Source organism: Notothenia rossii, assembly GCF_949606895.1.
Source record: "Notothenia rossii genome assembly, chromosome: 9".
Lineage (NCBI taxonomy): Eukaryota > Metazoa > Chordata > Actinopteri > Perciformes > Nototheniidae > Notothenia > Notothenia rossii.
In genome coordinates, this window is record NC_136907.1 from 73,579,367 (window position 1) to 73,599,600 (window position 20,234).

Here is a 20,234-nt window from a genome sequence, read left to right on the forward strand (position 1 = left end):
TGTCTGTGTACAAAATAAACAAACAAGATACAGTTTGTTAACTACTGAGTTTTGGGTGTGCTGCTATGCATATTGTTTTATAATTTAAGTAAATCAGGTGACCTATTTTTCCGTAACAACAGTCTTAATGCTTTGCTAATAGTCTCTGTTCCTTACTTAACGCCGAGACGTGAGTGGTGTTAATATTTTCATCTACTCTCAACAACAAAGCAAATATGTACACCTCCTAAAGTGTCAATCTTTCTTGTGAAGGTGCTGTAATTACATAAATTATACACATGGTAACTGGTGGCTCCAAAGGATAGCATCGAAAGTGACATGCCATCCTCTCTGAGCAGTTCAGTGGTCATTAAATAAATACTGGTTGCACCGTGAGTCATGTATCTGTCTGAATTTGAAGCAGAGCATTTCTGAAAAGGTTATGTATTCTCACTGAACCCAGCCTGGCAGTTAAGTGAGAACAAATTAAGCCTCTCTAAAAATTATACCTCATTTCGTAACCCCGTAACATGCGAAAGGTTCTGAATGGCCACCAAGCATTTATTTTCCGTTCATCATCATTACTTTTTGGTAGTTGGATAACAAAGGGCATGGTGAGGTGAGACCATTTTTCTCCTGGTGGATAAAGCTTTAATGTTTAATATCAACACTAAATTCATTTGAAGTAAAAAGAAAAACACCTTGTGGTCAATGTTCAGCTTCAGTACTCCCTCGTCTAAAATGTTCTTATTTGTGTATGCAAATGTCTTCGGATAGCTAATAAGGCGGTGCTATTCTGTAATGAGTTTTGCTTTCAAGCCATCCATCAGAGTATTTAAATATTTCAAAAGGTTGATATCTAATTTTGGGAAGACTTTCTTCTTTTGAAAAGTGCATGAAATTGTGGTCTTGGCAGAAACATTCGTGACAGATTTACACAATGCATGGGACTTGGAGCTGAAGAAAGAAGACTGCAGACATTCTCAGCTGGGTTTACTTTGTCTTCTGTTGATAACAGCTGCGCTCAGGCTTTAATTTGTATTTACGTTTCTCTTTACAACATACTGTATTATACAGACAGAGTCATCAAAAGTTGTTAGTGGTATGGAGTTATCACAAGCATTAAAACAAAATGTAAAAAACATAAGAAGCTCCAGTCTTTTTAAATAAACGAAGGTTATTGTGCAATAAGAATAATGCAGTTCATAATACATATAAAACATTTTTAAAAGGCATTTTAATGCGGCTTGTCTTATGTCAGGTGTCTGTGTGGCTTTCATGAAAAACATTCTGACTAACCCATGTGACTGGACAGTTAAACAGCGACTAGTGAAACAGATCTCCAGTTATAAATATGTGGATTTTAGCACCTTTTTGCCGTTATGAATTTTAAAGGAACATTCAAGTCTACACTATCCGCCCTGCATATCAAGCACCAGATCGCAATCCATCTTTGGCTCAGGGTTGGGGAAGGAGCACCTTTAAAAGAAAGCTCTGGGGTAAGAGAAGACGATCTGTGGTGATACATATGGATTTTTGGCTTGCCTTAACACGCCTGATAAGTCTCTTCCTCTCATGCTTTCTCCCACAGCAAAGCACCTTCCTCCCCGGCCACATCTTGCTGAATCTGAGGCGAACAGAAACCATTATCCACCCCTCATCTTCTCTCGCCTCAAAATAAAACGTACACCAGAGAGACAGCCACACAGCACCTTCCATAACACACAAGGTCAGAAATATAGCAACATATTCTATTGAACACAATTACATTTCTTCCCTGCTTCGATAAACATGTTCTCCACGTGGTTTCTTGTACACATGGAAACAATGTCTACATTTGCTTTACTTAGGGTGACATACTTGTTTTGCTTATATCAAATCTCACTTTTAAAACTCTTAACTCGACACACATATACATAAAACGCGTCCTATTTGCGACCGAAGGAGAGCTAGCTAGATTATAAGTTTCTGTTTGGCGTCCTCAGAGGAAACTAAAGGTCGATTTCTGCCCGTGTGTTTCTGTCCTTTGCCGGTAAGGGTCATAGGAGGAGTGTTTTGGCATTTGAACCAGCAGAAACAACACAGTGAAGGAAGAGGAAGAAGGCGGACTGGCAGGGGACATGCCTCGAGGGGAGGTGGCGTTTTGAAGGGCAAGTGAGAGGGCGTTCGTTGATCATTTTGGTGAGCCGGAGGGAGGGGAGAGAGATGTCCGTCATCGAGTTTAATAAAGAGAAGAAGAAGGACGTGGAGGAGGAAGAGGAAGGGCAGAAGAGAGAAGGAAGAGGAGCATTGAGCAGTCTGATAAGGAGAGGCTTAAAGAGAGGAGTGGATTGTGTATAGGCCTTTTTTCTGCACGGGGGAATAATGCAGTGCATAGTCACTAAAGACGACAGGAAGAGGAAGAGATAAGGGAAGCCAAAGACGTAAGGACAGAGAGAATGAAACAGGGGGATTGGAGGGAGGAGATGAATCCCAAAGATGGGAGTGGAGATAAAGAGAGAATAACAAAAGGAAGGAAGACAGCAGAGGAGGCCGGGAGGGAGATGGAGACAGAGATATCTTGTTACCAGCAAGTGCTAAAATAATTAGCCCTGGGATGGTGAGGAGAAACGTGCGAGAGGATTAAGTGGACCTAAAATAACTCTGAAAGCGTAGAAGCTGCACCTCTTCCTGGTAAGCCTTTTTCGTCAGACAACCGCCAGCCCTCCGGGTCGTGACGTCATTTCAGGTTGTCAGTCGCCGCCCGTCGAGTCAACACGGACACAAACGACACTTCTTTCTTTTCTCTACCCCCCTCCCCTGCTGGCTGAAAAATGTGCAGCTGTTACAGTAAGCCCTTACGCTCTTATAGGTCCAAAAATAGCCCCCTTTAGCCAGGGCGGGTGACACGGCGACAACCTCCATTAGCTCAAATGTGAGAGGATTGAATCACCCCGAGCTCCAGGGCTTGAACCTCTATCTACGACCCGGCTGAGAGCAGGAATCATATTTCTCTCTCCCGCTATCACACTCCACTCCTTCTCTGCATCTGAAGTGCAGAGTGCACTCGCATTGGTGTGTGATTGAGTCGTAAACATTAAGGGGGGGGGGGGGGAGATTCAGGGGGCCTTAAACACAGAGCGATGTCTTTCGGGCTTCTCTTAAGGAAGTTATGTGCGTTGTTAGGCCTTAAACAGTTTTACAGTTCGCCCAATGAGTGCATTCAGGCTCTCTAATCAGCCGTTGTAAAAAATTATTTGACACTGTTGCCATTGATGTAGTGGGACTATTCTTATAGCCAGTGCTGTCTGGAAAGAGAAGAGATAATGGGAAATAACGGGGGTTGCATCAGGCTGGGCAGAAAAGGAGGGCGCAGACTAGAGGAGTGAAGGCAGTCATGGAGAAGTCAGACCTTTATCTACAGGAGAGAGAAAAGAAGAAGAAAAAGAGGGAAGGGAAGTGAAAGAGAAACAGGATGGAGCAGTTAGCATATAAACCAATTCTATAATTTGAATTAACAAGAACATTCACAGTGAAAGAGGAAGAGATGAGATTGGAGAGGGAAAAGAATGGAGATCAGCGTAGAGGGGAGAAAGTTAGTTTGACAGGTCGCCTCCGGAAAAAAGCAAATTGGCTTGTCCCCGCAGCTCGGGATTCGTGATGCGTATCGGACGCACTAGGAGAAAGCTTTTTTTTCGGCGGATAGGATCACAAAGAAGGAACCAGAAAGGCAAAACCCGGGGAGCAGCTTTTTTAGATTTTGTTATCAAACCCGGCCGTCGTAGGGTCTCGCTTCAAATGGCATATCTTATGACCTGACAAAAGAAACCGGGGGTGCCGAGTGGTGTAAGAGATTATCACCACATCTCAAACCATAAAGCTGCAGTCATTAGCCTGTGACAAGAGCAGATATGATTTGACTCATGTGTTCAGGTGGTGAAGTAGGTTTAACTCTCTTCTTCCCACTCTCTTACCCTCGACGGCCCCCTCCCCCCTTGCGTCCCTATAGATGAGAGTAACTCGAAAATGAAGGGCCCGCCACTTTTCTGGTTAAAAAACAAGGAATTGCCGCCAAGCAGTAAACAATAATTTCATCATGCCTAAAAGCTGATGTTTCGTATCCTGCTTCCAGAGTTACGGTTTCTTCACTTCCTCTAAGAAAAATGGAGAGTGAAAGAAACTAATTCAGAAATGACAATAACGGTCTATAATATATTCCAATTTATTCTGTATCGTGTCTGTATTATACCGTCTTAGCTGTGCCTGATCTATAGTGCCACTCGTCCACAGACAGACTGACCAGACATCGATCCAGCATTGATTTCAATCAAACCAGAAATCGACGTTGGTCATCGATCTCTAATGACATTTTTTAATTGTTTGCTGACCATCGTAACTGGGCTCCTGGAAGAAGAAAAAAGGGGGCAGTAGGCCCACTACTAATGTTTTTAAGTGTAATTGGTTAAAAATGTTTCCACCCAAAAGAGGGGCGGGGCCTAGAGGGAAAAGTGTTGCTCTCATCTATTGGTTTTTACTTTTTGAAGGTGAGCTGGCTGGCGAGGCGGGAGAGGAAGCCAGGCGGTGCGGACCTCCCTCTCCGCGCCTCACTGGCTGACTTCTCCTCCCCATTTATTCGGGTCAGCTCCAGATCAATGGTCATCAGCACCCGGCCCTCCTCCTCTCCTCCTCCCCCCACACCCTCTGTCTTTCTGGCTATGGTTCTCTGTTGCTGATGTTTGAGCTTGGACCTCGCCAGCGACAGGTAAACGGGCTGGAGCAGCAGTCGGCCCCAGCCCTTCCCCGTATCCTATTTCTTATCCTTGCGTGACTCCTGCTTCTTCTTTTCCGAGGAGGCCGCCTTCACCTTGGTGGGGTCGGCGGTAGGCACGGGGCCCTGTGGGGGAGGAGGGAGAGGGGGTCGGGGGGAGAACAGGGGAGGAGAGTCACTTCAGGAGGAAAGGAGCGTGAGGGTAACAGAGAGACAGTGAGAGGAGGGGGTGACCAGGTGTCTCTCTGGGTGAGGGACTGCACAGCATGTTGTATCATTGGTCCCGCCTCCCACAGATTGAGAAAATGTCTTGCATTTGATTGTAGTTGAAATGTCGTCCATGGGATTTGTGCAAAAGGGCGTCATTGTCCGTAAGTTGTTAACTGTGTAAATGAGGCGTAAGTCATGTGTGTATTTGCTGTTGTCTTTTATTGTGTACTCTATAGGCTAGTAATATTGCTTTTTTATCTTTTATGGAACTGTATAACTGAGTCCAAAACAAATGTCATTACTCGTGTCGTTTTGTGATTGACATGCAGACAGTCAAAACTTGGCTTTTATCCAATGGCTGTTAAGAAAGCAATAGAGGGCTTTCATCATTAGTTGAGTCGGATGTCAATCAAGCAACAAAGTCTGCAAAGGATTTACAAATTGGTATAGAAGGTGTCTCCTCCAGCTCTATATTCAAACAAAAATATGATGTGTCATTAACACGTTTTGATGGAAATGTAATCCATTCATGTTTAGGTCACTTACTTGCATGGTTTCTAAGGTGTTGTTATTAATATTTATAATGTAATAGTTGGACATTATTGAAATCTAAACGACCTCTTAGCATCCCAGTAACTTGTCCCATTGTCCCGCACAGACATACTCTTTGTCCCACATGTTGACGCCTAGTCACCCTGGGGAGGGGGGAGGTGGGTGAGTTAAGGTGGAGAGGATGAGACATGGAGTTAACAAGTGGAGCTGTGTGAAGAGGAGAGAAAAAACCCATTTAGGTGAAGGAGAGGAGAGTCAGATACACAGAGAGAGGGAGAGAGGGGTGAGGAGGTAGAGAGACAGTCCTTTTTAGGGGAGGGGGTAGCAAGTGAGGGGGGGTGGTGTCCAGAGCTGTAAGGGGGTGACAAAACAGGTAACCATGCGTTAGGATGGGACACAGTGGCAGGCAGGCTCCAAAACACCTGTGACAACTGAGTGACCATCGATCAAACACACACACACACACACTAAACCACACACACACACACACACACACACACACACACACACACACACACACAGACACAGACACAGACACAGACACAGACACACACACACACACACACACACACTAACCCACACACACACTAACCCACACAGACACACACACACACACACACACTAACCCACACACACACACACACACTCACACAATCAAGCACACCTAGATTGGGTCCTTATGGGGCTGCATGATTTGGACAAAATTACTATTATTTTTGACTGATTTTGTAATTGTGGCATTAATTTAGCAAATGAAGGGGAAATTATCATTTTTAAAACATTAAATTATAATTTTAGGACAATCTGTTCCAAACAAGGATTTTTTATTAAGAATGTAGAAAAATATTTGTAGGCTGGGACTTTTCTGCAGCTCCACCACCATTCAGACACGTTTATTTCCATATTTTAGCTAAATATTGCGCTTTCTGCTATTTGAATATTGCACTAGTGCATACCAGATTTAGTAACATTTCCATTCATTGTGCAGCTGCAGATTTGACTATTTATACTACTGTTATACGATAACTTTAAATTCGACTAATTGTTGATAAATGTTCCTCTTATTTTCCCTTAGTGTTGTTCTTATTTCAGTGGGTAATAAATGCAAGTATTATTCAAATGACTATAATTCAGTGTGTAGTTCTGACTTGCAACAAAATGAAATATAGTCATCAAAAGGCTGTTTACTGATTTAACACTGGATCTGTAACCTCATCTGCATTATTCAAATCTCTCCTTTTCATATCTGAATAAAGCTGCTCTGGCTTTAAAGTATGTTTTTTAACCTCAGATGTAATGTCATACTAATGATTATTCTATTGTCTCTTTCACTCGAGTGTTTTTGTACATACATTGTCTAAAGAGATAATTATTTTTAAAGTCTTGAGGTCCTTCTTGATGATTCTGCATCTTATTTTGTTGACAACAAACTGGTGTTTTTAACTGGGACACCCATTGTTACTTTCTGTCCTGCAAATCAAGCCATTCACTTATACTGGGTCCCTGAAATATTATACATTTGGGACACTTTCTACATAAAATAATAAAAATGCACTTCAATGCATTACACCCCATCACATTTAGAGAGGGGAACTTCCTGTCAAAGTGAAATATTTGCTTACAAACCATACAGCTGGGATGTTAAATGAATAATTAAAGTTAACACTATTGCTGTAGCCTTGTATGGACCTGCTTTACTGGCTATATGATATATTTGTAAAGTCTCACATTCAGCCTCCATTCATCTTACACTGGTATGATTAACCCATTCACTCCCACTCATTCTGTACATTGTCTGTTCAATGTGTAAAACATCTCTAAGAAGAAATCTATGAACGGTAAAGTAGGAAGGAAGTAGAGCTTCATTTCACAACAGATCCATCAGGAGGAAGTGGACAGATCTGAGATGAGGTCAAGACAGCACTTAAATTTGCAATAGCTGCATTAGCCTGTGAGATTATAAAGAATCACAATAATGCTCACTTAAAGCAAAGTCTGTGCACTTGTAATACTCTTCTACAGGTTGAACTGCGGGCTGTGGTGAAGAGTTACAGTCAGCATGCTGGATGACTTTCGGAGACTGAAACCATTCATGTAAAGTACATTTACTCAAGTACTGTACTTAAGTACACTTTGGAGGTACTTGTACTTCTGCTCCACTACATTTCAGAGGTAAATTGTGTACTTTTACTCCACTACATTGATTTGATATCTTACAGAAGTACTTAAGTCATTAGCTGCACCTTTACCAGCTTTGATAGCACTTTAATGCATCAATAATTATAAAACATATCATATATATTATTCTGAAATTGGACAATTTGCAGAATAACTAAAAGTATATTTTGATGCTAATACTTGTGTACGTTTGCTTGAGTAACATTTGGATGCAGGCCTTGTACTTGTACCAGAGTATTCCTACACTCTGGTACTTTAACTTACGTGTAATGTGAGTACTTCTTCCACCTGACTGAAACACATCCTCTGATGCAGGTCAGGTTACTCAACGGTGGAGAAAAGAAACACAATAGGCTGCTTCTAGCTCCTGAAGCTCTCACTAATAATCCCGTACTGATTGCATTAGAACATGTATTATCTTTAATTATTCTCCGTGCCAAAGCACTCTGATAAGAGCCAATCGAGGCGAGCGCTGCAGCTACGGTGTCGTTACCTTCGATCATACTTACACTCTCTCATACCTCATCGTACTGTTTAGCATTATGCATCCCACGGTAGGCTCGGGTTTTTTTTTGTTGCTGTATTGCAGAGCTCCCACGCTAATGACGGGGTAAACACACTGCTTAGGAAGGATGCAGAGCCCCCCCCCCTTGTCACAGCGCTGCACACACACTTCAAAAGGAAATGTGGGTACAGTGGGGAGGCAGATAGGGGGAGGTAAGTGGCTGCGTCCCCCGCTGCATACTAAAGAGAGACAGTGGGGAAGGCAGATTGAGAGGTAGATGAAGAGTGAGAGGTAGTGATTTTTCTGTCCAGAACCGAAGCTGATCAGAGCCCAGAACACCTGAGGAGGGACGGGGGAGAAACTGGAGAGGGGGGGGGGGGGGGGGGACTGACGGAGAGAGAGAGAGAGAGAGAGGAAGTAGAAAGGGGGGGATATACAGACAGATAGATGTTTCTCATGGTCAGAAAGGGGAGTCAGAGGAAGGGAGGAGGATGATGTGACTGAAGAGAGGGAGGGAGGGAGGGAGGGAGGGAGACTGGGGACCGGATGAAAGGAATGTGAATGAGAGAGTGAAGGGAAAGGGGGAGGCAATTGGGGGATGGAAAGAAGAATGGGAGGGTTGTGTGGGTGGGTGTGGTTGTGTGTGAGCGCAGATCGATACAGAGTGCACTCAATTATCATTCCAGTACAGTGTGTGTGTGTGTGTGTGTGTGTGTGTGTGTGTGTGTGTGTGTGTGTGTGTGTGTGTGTGTGTGTGTGTGTGTGTGTGTGTTCCTATGTGTGTGGCTGCAGGGTAAACTCCTCTCCCACAACTCCACCTAATGGGGAGTAGCACACACCACAGGGTTCCTTTGTCTCTCTGTCTCCCTCCCTCACTCTCCCTTTTGGAGATGTGTAGTGCAAGCCCAGCAAAGAGCGAGTAACGAACACGCCGAGGCCGATACAGAATGCGTTGTGTCAGCAGAGCTTCCTAATAAGGCCTATTTGATCAAACAACCACTTATGAGCGCCGTGTAAAACTCCCACGAGCCCTGTGTGTGCGGCGTAGCTACAAGGGAGGAATCAACTAAAGGAAAATCATAAAAAAATAAAAAACAAGCAAGTTTGAGCTCAGATATTTTTCTTCCAAAACCAACACTTGCAGCAGGAGTAACTGTAAATGACAACATTGTCAAATATTCCAGCGTCCTTTTGGCGGCGAGTTATTTATTCATATATGCACTGTCACCCGCCGGAGGCATTTGAGAGCAACTGACTGCAACTCGAGAGTAACCTGACAATCATACGACACTAACAAAAGAAAGAAGAAGACAGGGGTGGGGGGGGGAGATGAGAAGGAGTGTTGTGATAGGAGGAAGGAGGGGCCTCTTGCTGGTGTCACCCTTCAGGGTTGAGCCACAGGGGCAAGATGGCGCACTCTCAACAGCCGTCTTTACATTAGCTTATACCTGCGGCTAAATCACACGCTGTCACAAAAACACCTTCGATCCAACGCCTCAGATAACACTCATTTCCAGAGGGGGAAGAAGTACGCAGATCTTAAGTCAAAGTAGAAGTACCAGAGTGTAGAAATACTCTGTTACAAGTGAAAGACCTTAGCATCAACAAGTACCAAAAGTAAAAGTAGTCATTGCGCAGATTGGTCCATTTCAGAATAATCTATATTTTATGTTTTGATGATAATTATTGATCATTAAAGCTGTTAAAGGTGCAGCTAGTTTGAATTGTACTGCAGGGGAAACTAAAGACTGTGAGAAGACTGTCAACAAGTGCTAATTATATTTCACATACAGTTCAAAAGTAACTAAAGGGAATTAAATAAACATTGAGTAAAATAACATGATCTACCTCTGACTTGTAGTGGAATAGAAGTGGAGCACAAGAAGTACAAGAACCTCCAAAGCGTTCTTGAGTACAGTACTTGAGTCAATCTACTTAGTTACTTTCCACGCTCTCATTTCAAAGGCTGATTTCTGATTCACGGAGGGGGGGAGGGGGGGGGGGGGGGAGCAACGCCTTGAACTGAAATCCCATGACTTCCCTTTCTTTCATTATCGGCAGGCAAAGGCGTGCAGTCGATTACAATACCCACCCCACCCCCCACATTACCACAGAGTAATCAAACACAGCTTGCCCCGGTGCCTTGTATTTACAAAGGAATACAAGCCACCAAAATGTCTGATTAATCCAACACTTGAGGCTATCACACTCCCATGAGGAATAGGAGGAGGAGGGGGAGAAAAACAAACCCAAAGCCTTGGCGCGCAGCAGCGTAAAACCACTGATAACAACCCAGACCTTAATAGGCCTAGAGATTTTCATTTGACTCCCAGTGAGAGAAATCAGCAGCTCAAGCAAATCACAATCCTATTCAATGCAGCAACAGAAACGCTCGGCCATTTCACAGTAGCAGGTTGGATTTTTTTGCCCTCTGGATGTTTACTGGCTGCTCGGCCCCCCTGAGGGAGCTGAAGGGGGGTTGAGGGCCACCAGAGAGGAAGAGGAGTAGGAGGTATGAGGCTTTAAAGCACCTCCAACGCCGAGATGGCACTGGAATATTAACAGCTTGAACACTGTTATTAGCGTTCGCCGGGCAGAGTTTGAATGATGTTTGTTGATGTGTTGCTTTGAGGGGGAGCCGGCTAAGTGTGAGGACATGTTGGAGCTTGCATTGGGGGGGAATGTGATTATGAAGCGGTGCCGTTATGCACTGTCATGTTTGGATGTGTGCTTTTATTTGGCGCCGCTGCAAGAGAGTGGATGAATATTCCTTCTGACAACACGTTTCCTGAGCCTAACTGAACGCCATTGTAATCTCTCCAAAAAAGACATAATTTGACTATTTAGCGCCCGCATGTGACAGCAAGCGGGCTGTTGCATTTGTTGTTGTTTGACTGGGTGTGTTTGTGTGATGGAGCGTGTCAGGAGAGGAGACAGAGGAAGAGGAGGAGGAGGAAGGACAGAAGGGAACTTGCCTGTCTCGCCTGTGATCCTTCTCTCTTTTTCTTGCCATGTTTGCTGGAGGGGACAAAAGAAAGACAATGTCAGGATGTCGAATCTATCTCTCCCTCCAGTGGTCGCAGGGCAGCACTGCCTGGCAGCCATCATGAAGAGAGCAGCAACTTAATCTACTGTCTCTAACACAGCCCCCCAGGTGGGAAAGGCTTAAAGATATCAGGAGATTGGACAGGTAAAAAACCAGATGATGGATCCATCATTTTCATGATCTGGTGGATAATCCACTCAGAAGCTTCTGCCTCACCACTTTTAATCATCTCGCTTTGCCGTACTGTTTTTTTTTTTCGATTACATCTAGATGGGAGATAATTATCCGTCTCTTTCCAGCTCGCTGACTCCAAATCCGAAAGCTCACACGCCTAATCAAATCTATTCGGTGGCATGGCAGCTACGCCCGCTTGGCCACGCAGGTGTCGGTGCCAGGGATGGGCTCCGGCCTCTCTTCCAGCCCCTGGCAGCAGAAACCCCCCGCTGACACTGACCTGACGCTGAGGCTGAAGACACGACGCGCCACCAGGAACCTCATCAGGTAGTAGATGACCACGATGAGCACCAGCAGGCCAAGCACCACCCCGATGATGGCTCCCGTGATCACGCCAGCCTGGATTGGAACTGTGGGTAGAAGGGAGGGAGAGCATATGAGGGTAAACGGGATGGATAGTGACAGAAGAAGGGCTCCGAAGAAAGATTCGGGAAATATGTCACAAGTGGACAGGAGAGGAAGAAACAAAGCAAGAAAGGAGAGATGGAAGTAGAAAAAGACAAGGAGAGCAAAGGTTGAATGAAAGATTAAGAGGCAGAGAAGGAGATGATGTAGAATAGAGGTGAGAGCAGGGGTACAGGAAGTATGGGGGGGGGGAGGGAGGGAAAAGGGTGAAAGAAGTGAGAGAGAGAGAGGCAGTGATAGCAATCTCAAATAAAGAAAATTGTAATTGATTTCATTTGAGGGGAGGCGCGAGGAATCCTAACTGAGGAAGCGGTTTGGGGCGGTTTTGGCTCAGTGGTTAGAGCGTTGGTCATCAGATCAAGGGGAACTCCAGTTCGAATCCCGCCTCGGCCGCCACTGCGTCAGGCCGTTGTGTCCTTGGGCAAGACACTTTACCCGCATTTACTCCTGTGGGTATTGTCCACAGTAATGACTATTACATGTCTAATATGTGTAATGTGTAATTGTAAAGCGCTTTGAGCACCTGTAAAAGCGCTCTAATATAAAAAAATGTAATGCATTATTATTATTATTATTATTATTAAGTGATCAGAACACGGTCATCACTTTGAGTCTGATGCTCTGCGCAAATTGAGATTCAAATCTAGAGTTTGGAACGATTATAACAACAACTGAGAACAGTGGGCTTTCGATGAAGACATGTCACCAGCCACATGGGCTCGGAGGGGGGCTGCTGATGTGACACTGTTGACTTTAGACTTTACATACTGGGGAATTTCCTTTTGTCTCACCTGTTTCGAACACAAGCAGCCGCACGCTGGAGGGGCGGCCCACGATGTCGGGGGGGTTCTTGGCGTCGCAGGTGAAGGTGCCGTTGTCGTTGTAGTCCAGGTTCTTGATCAGGATGGAGCCGTCACGTTTGCCCGGGTTGCCTACGAACTCCACGCGGTCCCTGAAGGGGCCCTTGTTGTCCACATAGGCCTGCCCACTGGTGTAGTGGAAGATCTGGAGAGGACATAGAGGTGTACTGTAAATGATTCAATTCAAATGTATTTATATAACCCAATATCACAAACCACATTTGTCTCAGAGGGCTTCACAAATCAACAAACATGAATGATAATATAGTAAAATGACAAGATACATGGGAAAATACACAAAAACAGTTAGAATACAATAATTACAATTCCATAATTGAAGGTCCATGAGGATGTTTAAAAAGTTTAAAACCAGTCCGAACTGAACTGTACTAAAGAGGAAAGGAAATTATGTTTATTAAATGACATGCATCTTCAAGAGGATTGTGCTTATCTTCAGGTTCATATTTGTATTTTCTGTCTCTCCTGTGACATGTCTCCATTCTTTATATTTCTCATACTGCCTGTGTATCACTACAGGAAAGGGAAAACCCATACAAAGAATAGTAGTAGTAAAACTGGTTGTTGTGTAGAAGAACTGCGAGTATTGACGTATTCCTAATATCGTTATAATTAAAACTTCTAACAGTTCACATTTAGATTAGAGCTCTGTGCTGATCTGCTGAGAGGTCCTATCTGTCTTGTTAGGAGCTAACTGCAGGTTTCTAACAGTGTCTGTCTGCCTTTCACTCCGACAGGTAGAGCACAGCAGGTTTTCCACTGAAACAGCTGCCTTTGTGCGGCTGAAACACTAAAGAATAGTGAAACAAAGCAGTAACCCTGCAGGCTGGGAAAAAAGCAATGAACTGTAATTATCTATGACTCTGAGAGCAAAAGCTTTTACAATACAACCATTTCATCGATTGATGATTCTAAAGTATTGATCTAAAACAGGGGTGTCAAACTACATTTCATTTCGGGCCACATTTGCATAAAGGTTGCACTCAAAGGGCCGGTTGTAACTATATAAATATATAATATATATATAAAATAATGTATTATATGACATTATTGCCTTTGAATTGGATTATTATCGGATAGGATAATAACTTATTAATTAACTACGTCTGAAAGCAGAAGTCCAGGGCGAATAATTGCAAGTCTCTTCGTTGAGCATGTCACAAAACGAGATGCATTGTGGGACATGTAGTTTATGGACAACCTGCTTCTGTAAATCGGCATGTAACCGTATAATACACGTATTATATTCTTTGCAAGCTCTTGCGGGGCTACATCAAATCAATCGCGGGCCGGATTTGGCCCCCGGGCCTTGAGTTTGACACCCCTAATCTAAAAGTAAAAAGTTTGCCTTTTTTGGTTTTGTATGAAACATGTAATGGTGCATTTCTTAAAGTAAGGTATTTACAAAAGTCTTGTTTTAGTGTGAAACCAACCACTCCAGATTCAAGCTGGGTTCGATGCCAAGCCCCACCAATATATCATTTCAGTAAAAAGCCACATCTAATTGTCAGACACACAACTAAAAGCTAATTGATTTTGGGGGAGTCTAAATGGAGGCGTACAGCTGGGGTAAGTGGGGGTAAGCAATGCCCTAGACTCTGAGGTCAAGGTCAAAATTAGCTGACATTTTAGTAAATGAATCAATAACATGTTCACGTCTGTCTGAAGGTTCGAGGCCTGTGGAAAAAAGCCTCTATGAATTATCCACGGCCTCTTGACATGATACGAACATGTCAGAAATCAAATGCGACATTTCAAATATGACAACTGCTCCGAGAAAAACAGATAGACATATGAAACTGAAAATCTGATCGGGCAGCCACAGAAATGAGCGACAGCAGATAAGCAGGAGGAAGACGAGAAATCTAGTTTCAAAGTGAGGGCACTGCGGGAGACGGATGAAAGCGAAGGAGGTGAGGGGAGGAGATAATGAGAGAGGAGAGGAGGGACAAAGGAGGCGAGGCTGGGGAGGAGGAGATTAAGGGAGGTGGACAGAGGGAGATAGAGAGATTAGAAAGATGGCAGGACGATAAGGGCAGGGGGAGGGAGGTGAGGATTAAAAAGTTTCTGCGCCTGTTGTCCCCTTTCTCTCACTTCATACACCAACTTGTGTGTCAGGGCGCATTGAATATCACTCGAGTGTGTGATGGAATTGCAGACTCGGTCCTGTATTTGTCGGATTAAAGCAGGATTCCTTTTTGATGATTTGCAAGTATCCTGCTCTGCGAGAGTGCTCTTAAAACACTCAGAAATCCACCAATACTGAAGCAAAAGTCGGATCAGCCGTGTTTCAATTCATCCTGATATTAATTCAAGTTTTCAAGTGATTGCACATTAATCAAATATGTATATATAGTTTGGAGGACTTCTCCACTCAGAAATCATGCCCTGTGACATCGGGCCCCCCCCTCCCCCCTCCTCTGACTAATGTCTGTTCCTCTTCGTGCCTGGTAGGGGCGGAGATGGAGAAAACAAAAAAGTCTTTGGGCAGAAGACTCGGCCATTGTTGGAGAGTCGACATTTCTGCTGGAGCACATGATGTTTTTGCTTTTTCGTCTTGAATGTTTATTTGCAGCTTTTTGAATTTGAAACACATCATTTAGGAAAATGAGGAAAGATGAAGGGACTCTCATTTCGTCTTAATAGCAATTTCTTTGTTCTCAAGATCTGCCTCTTTAGCAAATAAATGCTCCACTTTGTCGACCATCTCATCACTAACTTTGTCAGTGTGCTGTTTGTCTTTGAGAGGGAAGTCTATAGTAAACAGTGTAGGACAGTAACTGAGTATATTTACTAAATACTGTAATTAGGTACACTTTTGAGGTACCACATTTTAAAAAGGACACATTGTAGTTTTGACCCTTCTATATTTAGCCTATGTTACATTACAGGTTCAAATTAAAGTGGACCTATCATGCTATATTTGAATAATATAGTGTAGGACCATACCTATATAAGGCATATTTATACTTTTTATTTTTCAAAATACCAAACAGATCATGCATTTTAGTCATTCCTCATTTCGCTCAATTTAACACTGTCTTTGCATGGGCTGATTCTGTGAGAACAGCACCATCTACAGGCCTGGCATATGTACTACAGCGTCTCCAGCGCTTTCGAACGGCAATGTCCGTGGCTGTCTCCTCCTGATTGGTGGAGTTGGCCCAATAGCCGTAGCGCCACTTCTGTGACGTCATAGAAGTGTTCAAATCTGGATCAGTCTGTATCAGATCCGTTGCAGCCCCTTTTTAAGAGATTTGGGTATGGAGGAAAATAGAGAGGGTTGTGTTTTCTGACACTTGGTGAGTTCACTGGAACACCGGGGACACATATTCATGTTTAAAAGACGTACAAAAGTGCATTTTGCATGATAGGTCACCTTTAACTTGACCAAGTATTGTTTTTTGTACTTTAACTGCATTTCTGAAGGCAGGACTTATACTAGTATTTTTTACTGTGTGGTTTTACTACTATGACTTAAAACACAGTACTTCTTCTACCTCTCACAGTGAGTTTATCAGAGCTTTTCTGCAGAAGTCAGCAGCCTGTGGCAACTGAAGGCATATGGGTGCATAAGAGTGGATTGAAACCAACAAAGCATTGAGCTGTAAAACCAGAACAATGAGCCTAAAAATGAACCCCTTTGAAGCTCACCTTAAATCTGTCCCATGACAATCTCATAAGAGGCAGCTTTAAAGTGGGTGTGACTAATTTTGATTGCTTTAAATGTTGTTTTTCTGTTTGTTGAACTGTCTATAAGCACCAATTATCTTATGTTGCACTACAGGAGGAGCATGTGACCTAAGTTTTTAATTGCCATATCTACACTGTAGCTAATGCACAAATCCGGACTAAAACCACCAGACACAGGGACAGTTCACCCCACAGGCCATAAGACTGTTAAACACCTGCACTTTTGAGAGAACATCCATAACATTCATCTGTCTGCAACTTATATCAATATTACAATTACTTGTAAATATAGACTATTCTGCACTATTTCTATTAGTCATTGTCATAACTACACAATGACAATGAAAGCCTTGAACCTTGAACCTTGAAATGACCATAAAGCCTTGAAAGTTGAAACAATGAGCAGTCTATAGTGGTTGTGTGTGTGAGTGTGTGTCTCACAGAGATGCTGTCCCGGGATCCGTCCGGTCTGTACGTCCAGGAGAAGGTGACGTCATCGGAGGTGAGGCGCCAGGAGAAGAAGGAGCAGGAGAGGCGGATGTCGGAGCCCAGCAGGGCGTGGCGCTCCCAGCCCGTGTAGATCGCTATGGCCTCCGTCTGCTCGGGCACTGGAGACACATAACATCAGGATTCATCAGTGGCCGTTCTAGACCAATTATACTGAGGGGGGGGCTGGCTGGGTTTAGTTATTTCATGAGAGGGGACAATAAAAGTGGGTTAAAAAGACAAAGACAGTATCAAGTAATTGTGTAAAATAAAAATAAAATACAGTAATTGATATTTGTTTTAGTAAATTTAAGTTACAATTTAATTACAAAACATAAACAGTATTTGCTTTTATATAAGGTTATGAACAGTTTAATCTCCACTGTACATCCGGGTCTCTGATTTGATTTAGTTCCAATAAATGGTAATATTGTTTTTTTTGGAAGGTCAGTGCTACGGGGGTACTGGCCCCTGTTGCCCCCCCCTAGAACCGTCCCTGGGATTCATCCACAAACATCACCAAGAGGCAAAATGGTTCACGGAGAGCAACATGTTTTGGGTTTAATATTACCATAAGTATTGACTTTATATCATAGACTAATTACAATCTGCAGCAGAATGTGAACAGAATTTCAACCTGGAACACTTTTTTCGGGCACTGGAGACACGAAACATGAGGATTCATCCACAAACATCACCACGAGGCAAAAGGTTCAGGGAGAGCAACATGTTTTGGGTTTCATATTACCATAAGTATTGATTTAAAACATAGTCTACAATCTGCAGCAGAATGTGATCAGAATTTCAACCTGCTAGATTTTTTTTTTTTGTTGAAAGCAAATTGTGAAGATATGAATCGTTCATGCAGAATTGGCTAAATCAGTGGAAATTAAAAAAACATTAAATGAATAGAAACTTTGAAGGCCTTCATCTTATAATTGCAATTCAGTAACCGTCTTCAGTTTATGTGACATCTTTTGGTTAGTATTTGGAGAACAAATACAAAAAAATATAATTGGAAAACTAAGAATACCCTCCGTTCAACTTTGTATAAAAGTCGTACTGTTTTCCGGGTCAATGTGACTGATGTTTGTTCTATTAAACTTTTAATCAAATATATGCTTAGTTTTCTCCGTAATTCACAACATTTCAGAAAAATGTCCAACTCCTACCCTAACCACAAAGCCTACAAAGCACAACTCACATTACCTTTCTCTCTGAAATCTTTTAAATCAGATACTCAGCTATGCACCAACACACACACTGTTAAACCGCACATTTAGAGGTGTCAGATCCACAATCGATTCCGACAAGCACTCCGTAAATATTTGGATTAACACTGGAATATTAGTGCTAGTCTCTCAAAGTCAAAGGGGAACATCATTTCTCCATTAATATGGATTGCGTTGGCTTAATCATGTGCACTGTTTATGCTTGAATAATATCTAATGATCGATGTTCATTTGGTTTTGGCTGCAGAATCAATATTTGACTTCCCTCAAAAATGCACACAGCATCTCAAGCAACCACCGCCGCCTCTACAACCCACAACAACATCATCTTACTATTGTTCAGTTTCACTTACAGCACGGCTTCATTAACACTAATGCCAATAAGTGTCGCAGAGCTTCATGCTTTCTCTTCTTTAATCACTCGGAGAGTAAAGTTCACAGCTTTTAATGCAACAGTGAACACGGTCAGCGCAGAAAGCGAGTCGATGAACTCACGCTTGACATTTTCAATTACAATTCTGACAAAAACTGCAAATATGTGACAGGCGGGGAGCCTCAAGAACTCAAGCCTCCATTTGAAAGTCATAATATTGCTTTTGAGACACCTGCAATTATAAGAGGAGCACACAGGGACAGTGCTGGGTCATCGAGCATAACGCACCAGAGAATGCCTATTTTTTAATCAAATAAACAGATCAATGTTAAAGATATTAGTTCAATACGCTTTGGTTGAGTTTTAACAGTGTGAATAGTTCAATCAATGAATCCCTACTGCACTGGAGAATCTGAAACGTTGACTTTAATTAAATGTATTATGTCAACAGATTTCTGTACTAGGTTAGTTGAAATCAATACTATTAAGTTCAACATTATATGTTTTCTTTGAACTTAATATTATTGCTTTCAACTAACCGAATACAGTTATGTGAAATCTGTTGACATAATACATTCAATTAAAGTTGAGTTTTTTCAGTGTAAGCCTTTTGACCCTATCTTTTTCAAATATATCAGTTTCCAGGTTAGCTCTGAAGAAGAAAACACCGCACATTCAACCCCACATCAGACGTAAGATAATTTCATCATCTTCCTTTACAAAAGCTGTAACTCTCTGGTGTCTTCGACTCAAAAAATAAAGTAAGAAACAAGTTCAATATTTTCTTTCTTTTACCTATTCCCAGGAGTAGAACCGACGCCAGCGCCACAAACGTCAGCATGGTTTCAGGCTTCAGGAGAGACTGATGCTGCAGAACAGAAGTCTGTCGAGGAAGAGGAGGGCAGGCGAGTGGACGGAGGAGAAAGACAGACAGAAAGTGGAGGGGTCAGGACGCCAGGACACGGGTCTTCAAAACAGGACAACAACAGGAAACCCACTGTCCCCTGGTTTATACCCAACCACACCCCTCAGCCCGGCCCATTCCTCCTCTCCACACCCCCCACCCCACTAACTTCCACCCCCCCTGTGAACCTCCCTCATCGAGACACACATCATATTTTCAAGTGGTAGAAAAAACGAAGGCGCGAGGCACCTGTAGCTGGTCAATTAGGTAGGTTAACAATGGGCTCCTTGGAACGAATTTGCAAAAAAACTCTGAAGCATCACGCCATCATGAATGAAATGTGTTAGATTACACCCTCTGTGTGATGTGAGAGGGAATGCTAATCAACACTTAGCATGGAGGCGCTGACAGGAAATCATGACCATCTGTAGAGCCGTGTGTGATCAGTGCTCATATGTAAATATCACATGTGTGTTTACAGTGAGGGGTAAGGAGGGGGGGGGGATCCTGCAGCGAGGTCAGACCAGTGCTCTCCCCCCCACCCCTCATCTCTCCTCTTCTTGCACTTTCACCGGGTCTGACTCCAGCGGCCTTGAAACAAAGCCCCGACTCTTTTGCTCCCTGTCCTCCCTCTCTTCAGATTCCTGTCGTTTGCTGACGTCTTGCACTCGGAGACAATGGAGAGAGGGGGGGCACTGACCAAACTGTCAATGGCGCTTTCATCCACCCTTGCCTGGTTTTACTGCTACTGCTCAAGACAAAGCTTCGTATTCAAAAAATGGAGCGCCCTCTTTTCCAGTAACACAGACAGC

At 43.2% G+C, this 20,234-nt stretch overlaps 1 protein-coding gene and 1 long non-coding RNA gene across 5 annotated transcripts in view; one reads left to right on the forward strand and one right to left on the reverse strand.

Annotated features, from left to right (window-relative positions):
* Nucleotides 1-20,234, forward strand: part of LOC307020224 — a 411,310-nt gene that overhangs the window by 273,038 nt on the left and 118,038 nt on the right. The window lies entirely within an intron of this gene.
* Nucleotides 968-19,510, reverse strand: mpz (myelin protein zero). 4 transcript variants are annotated; one of them, XR_013802637.1, is made up of 7 exons: nucleotides 19,314-19,510; nucleotides 16,869-17,035; nucleotides 12,648-12,861; nucleotides 11,672-11,801; nucleotides 11,147-11,189; nucleotides 4,494-4,852; nucleotides 968-3,376 (listed from the first exon to the last, which is right to left on the reverse strand). XR_013802637.1 is itself a non-coding variant. In XM_079650234.1 (6 exons), exons 1-6 carry the CDS (start codon nucleotides 19,357-19,359, stop codon nucleotides 3,365-3,367), a joined length of 612 nt encoding a protein of 203 aa, XP_079506360.1. In that variant the 5' UTR covers nucleotides 19,360-19,510; the 3' UTR covers nucleotides 968-3,364. The 4 variants fall into 4 exon arrangements, 3 of the variants coding, with proteins under 3 accessions (XP_079506360.1, XP_079506358.1, XP_079506359.1); XM_079650234.1 differs by lacking the exon at nucleotides 4,494-4,852; XM_079650232.1 differs by having other exon boundaries at nucleotides 968-4,852.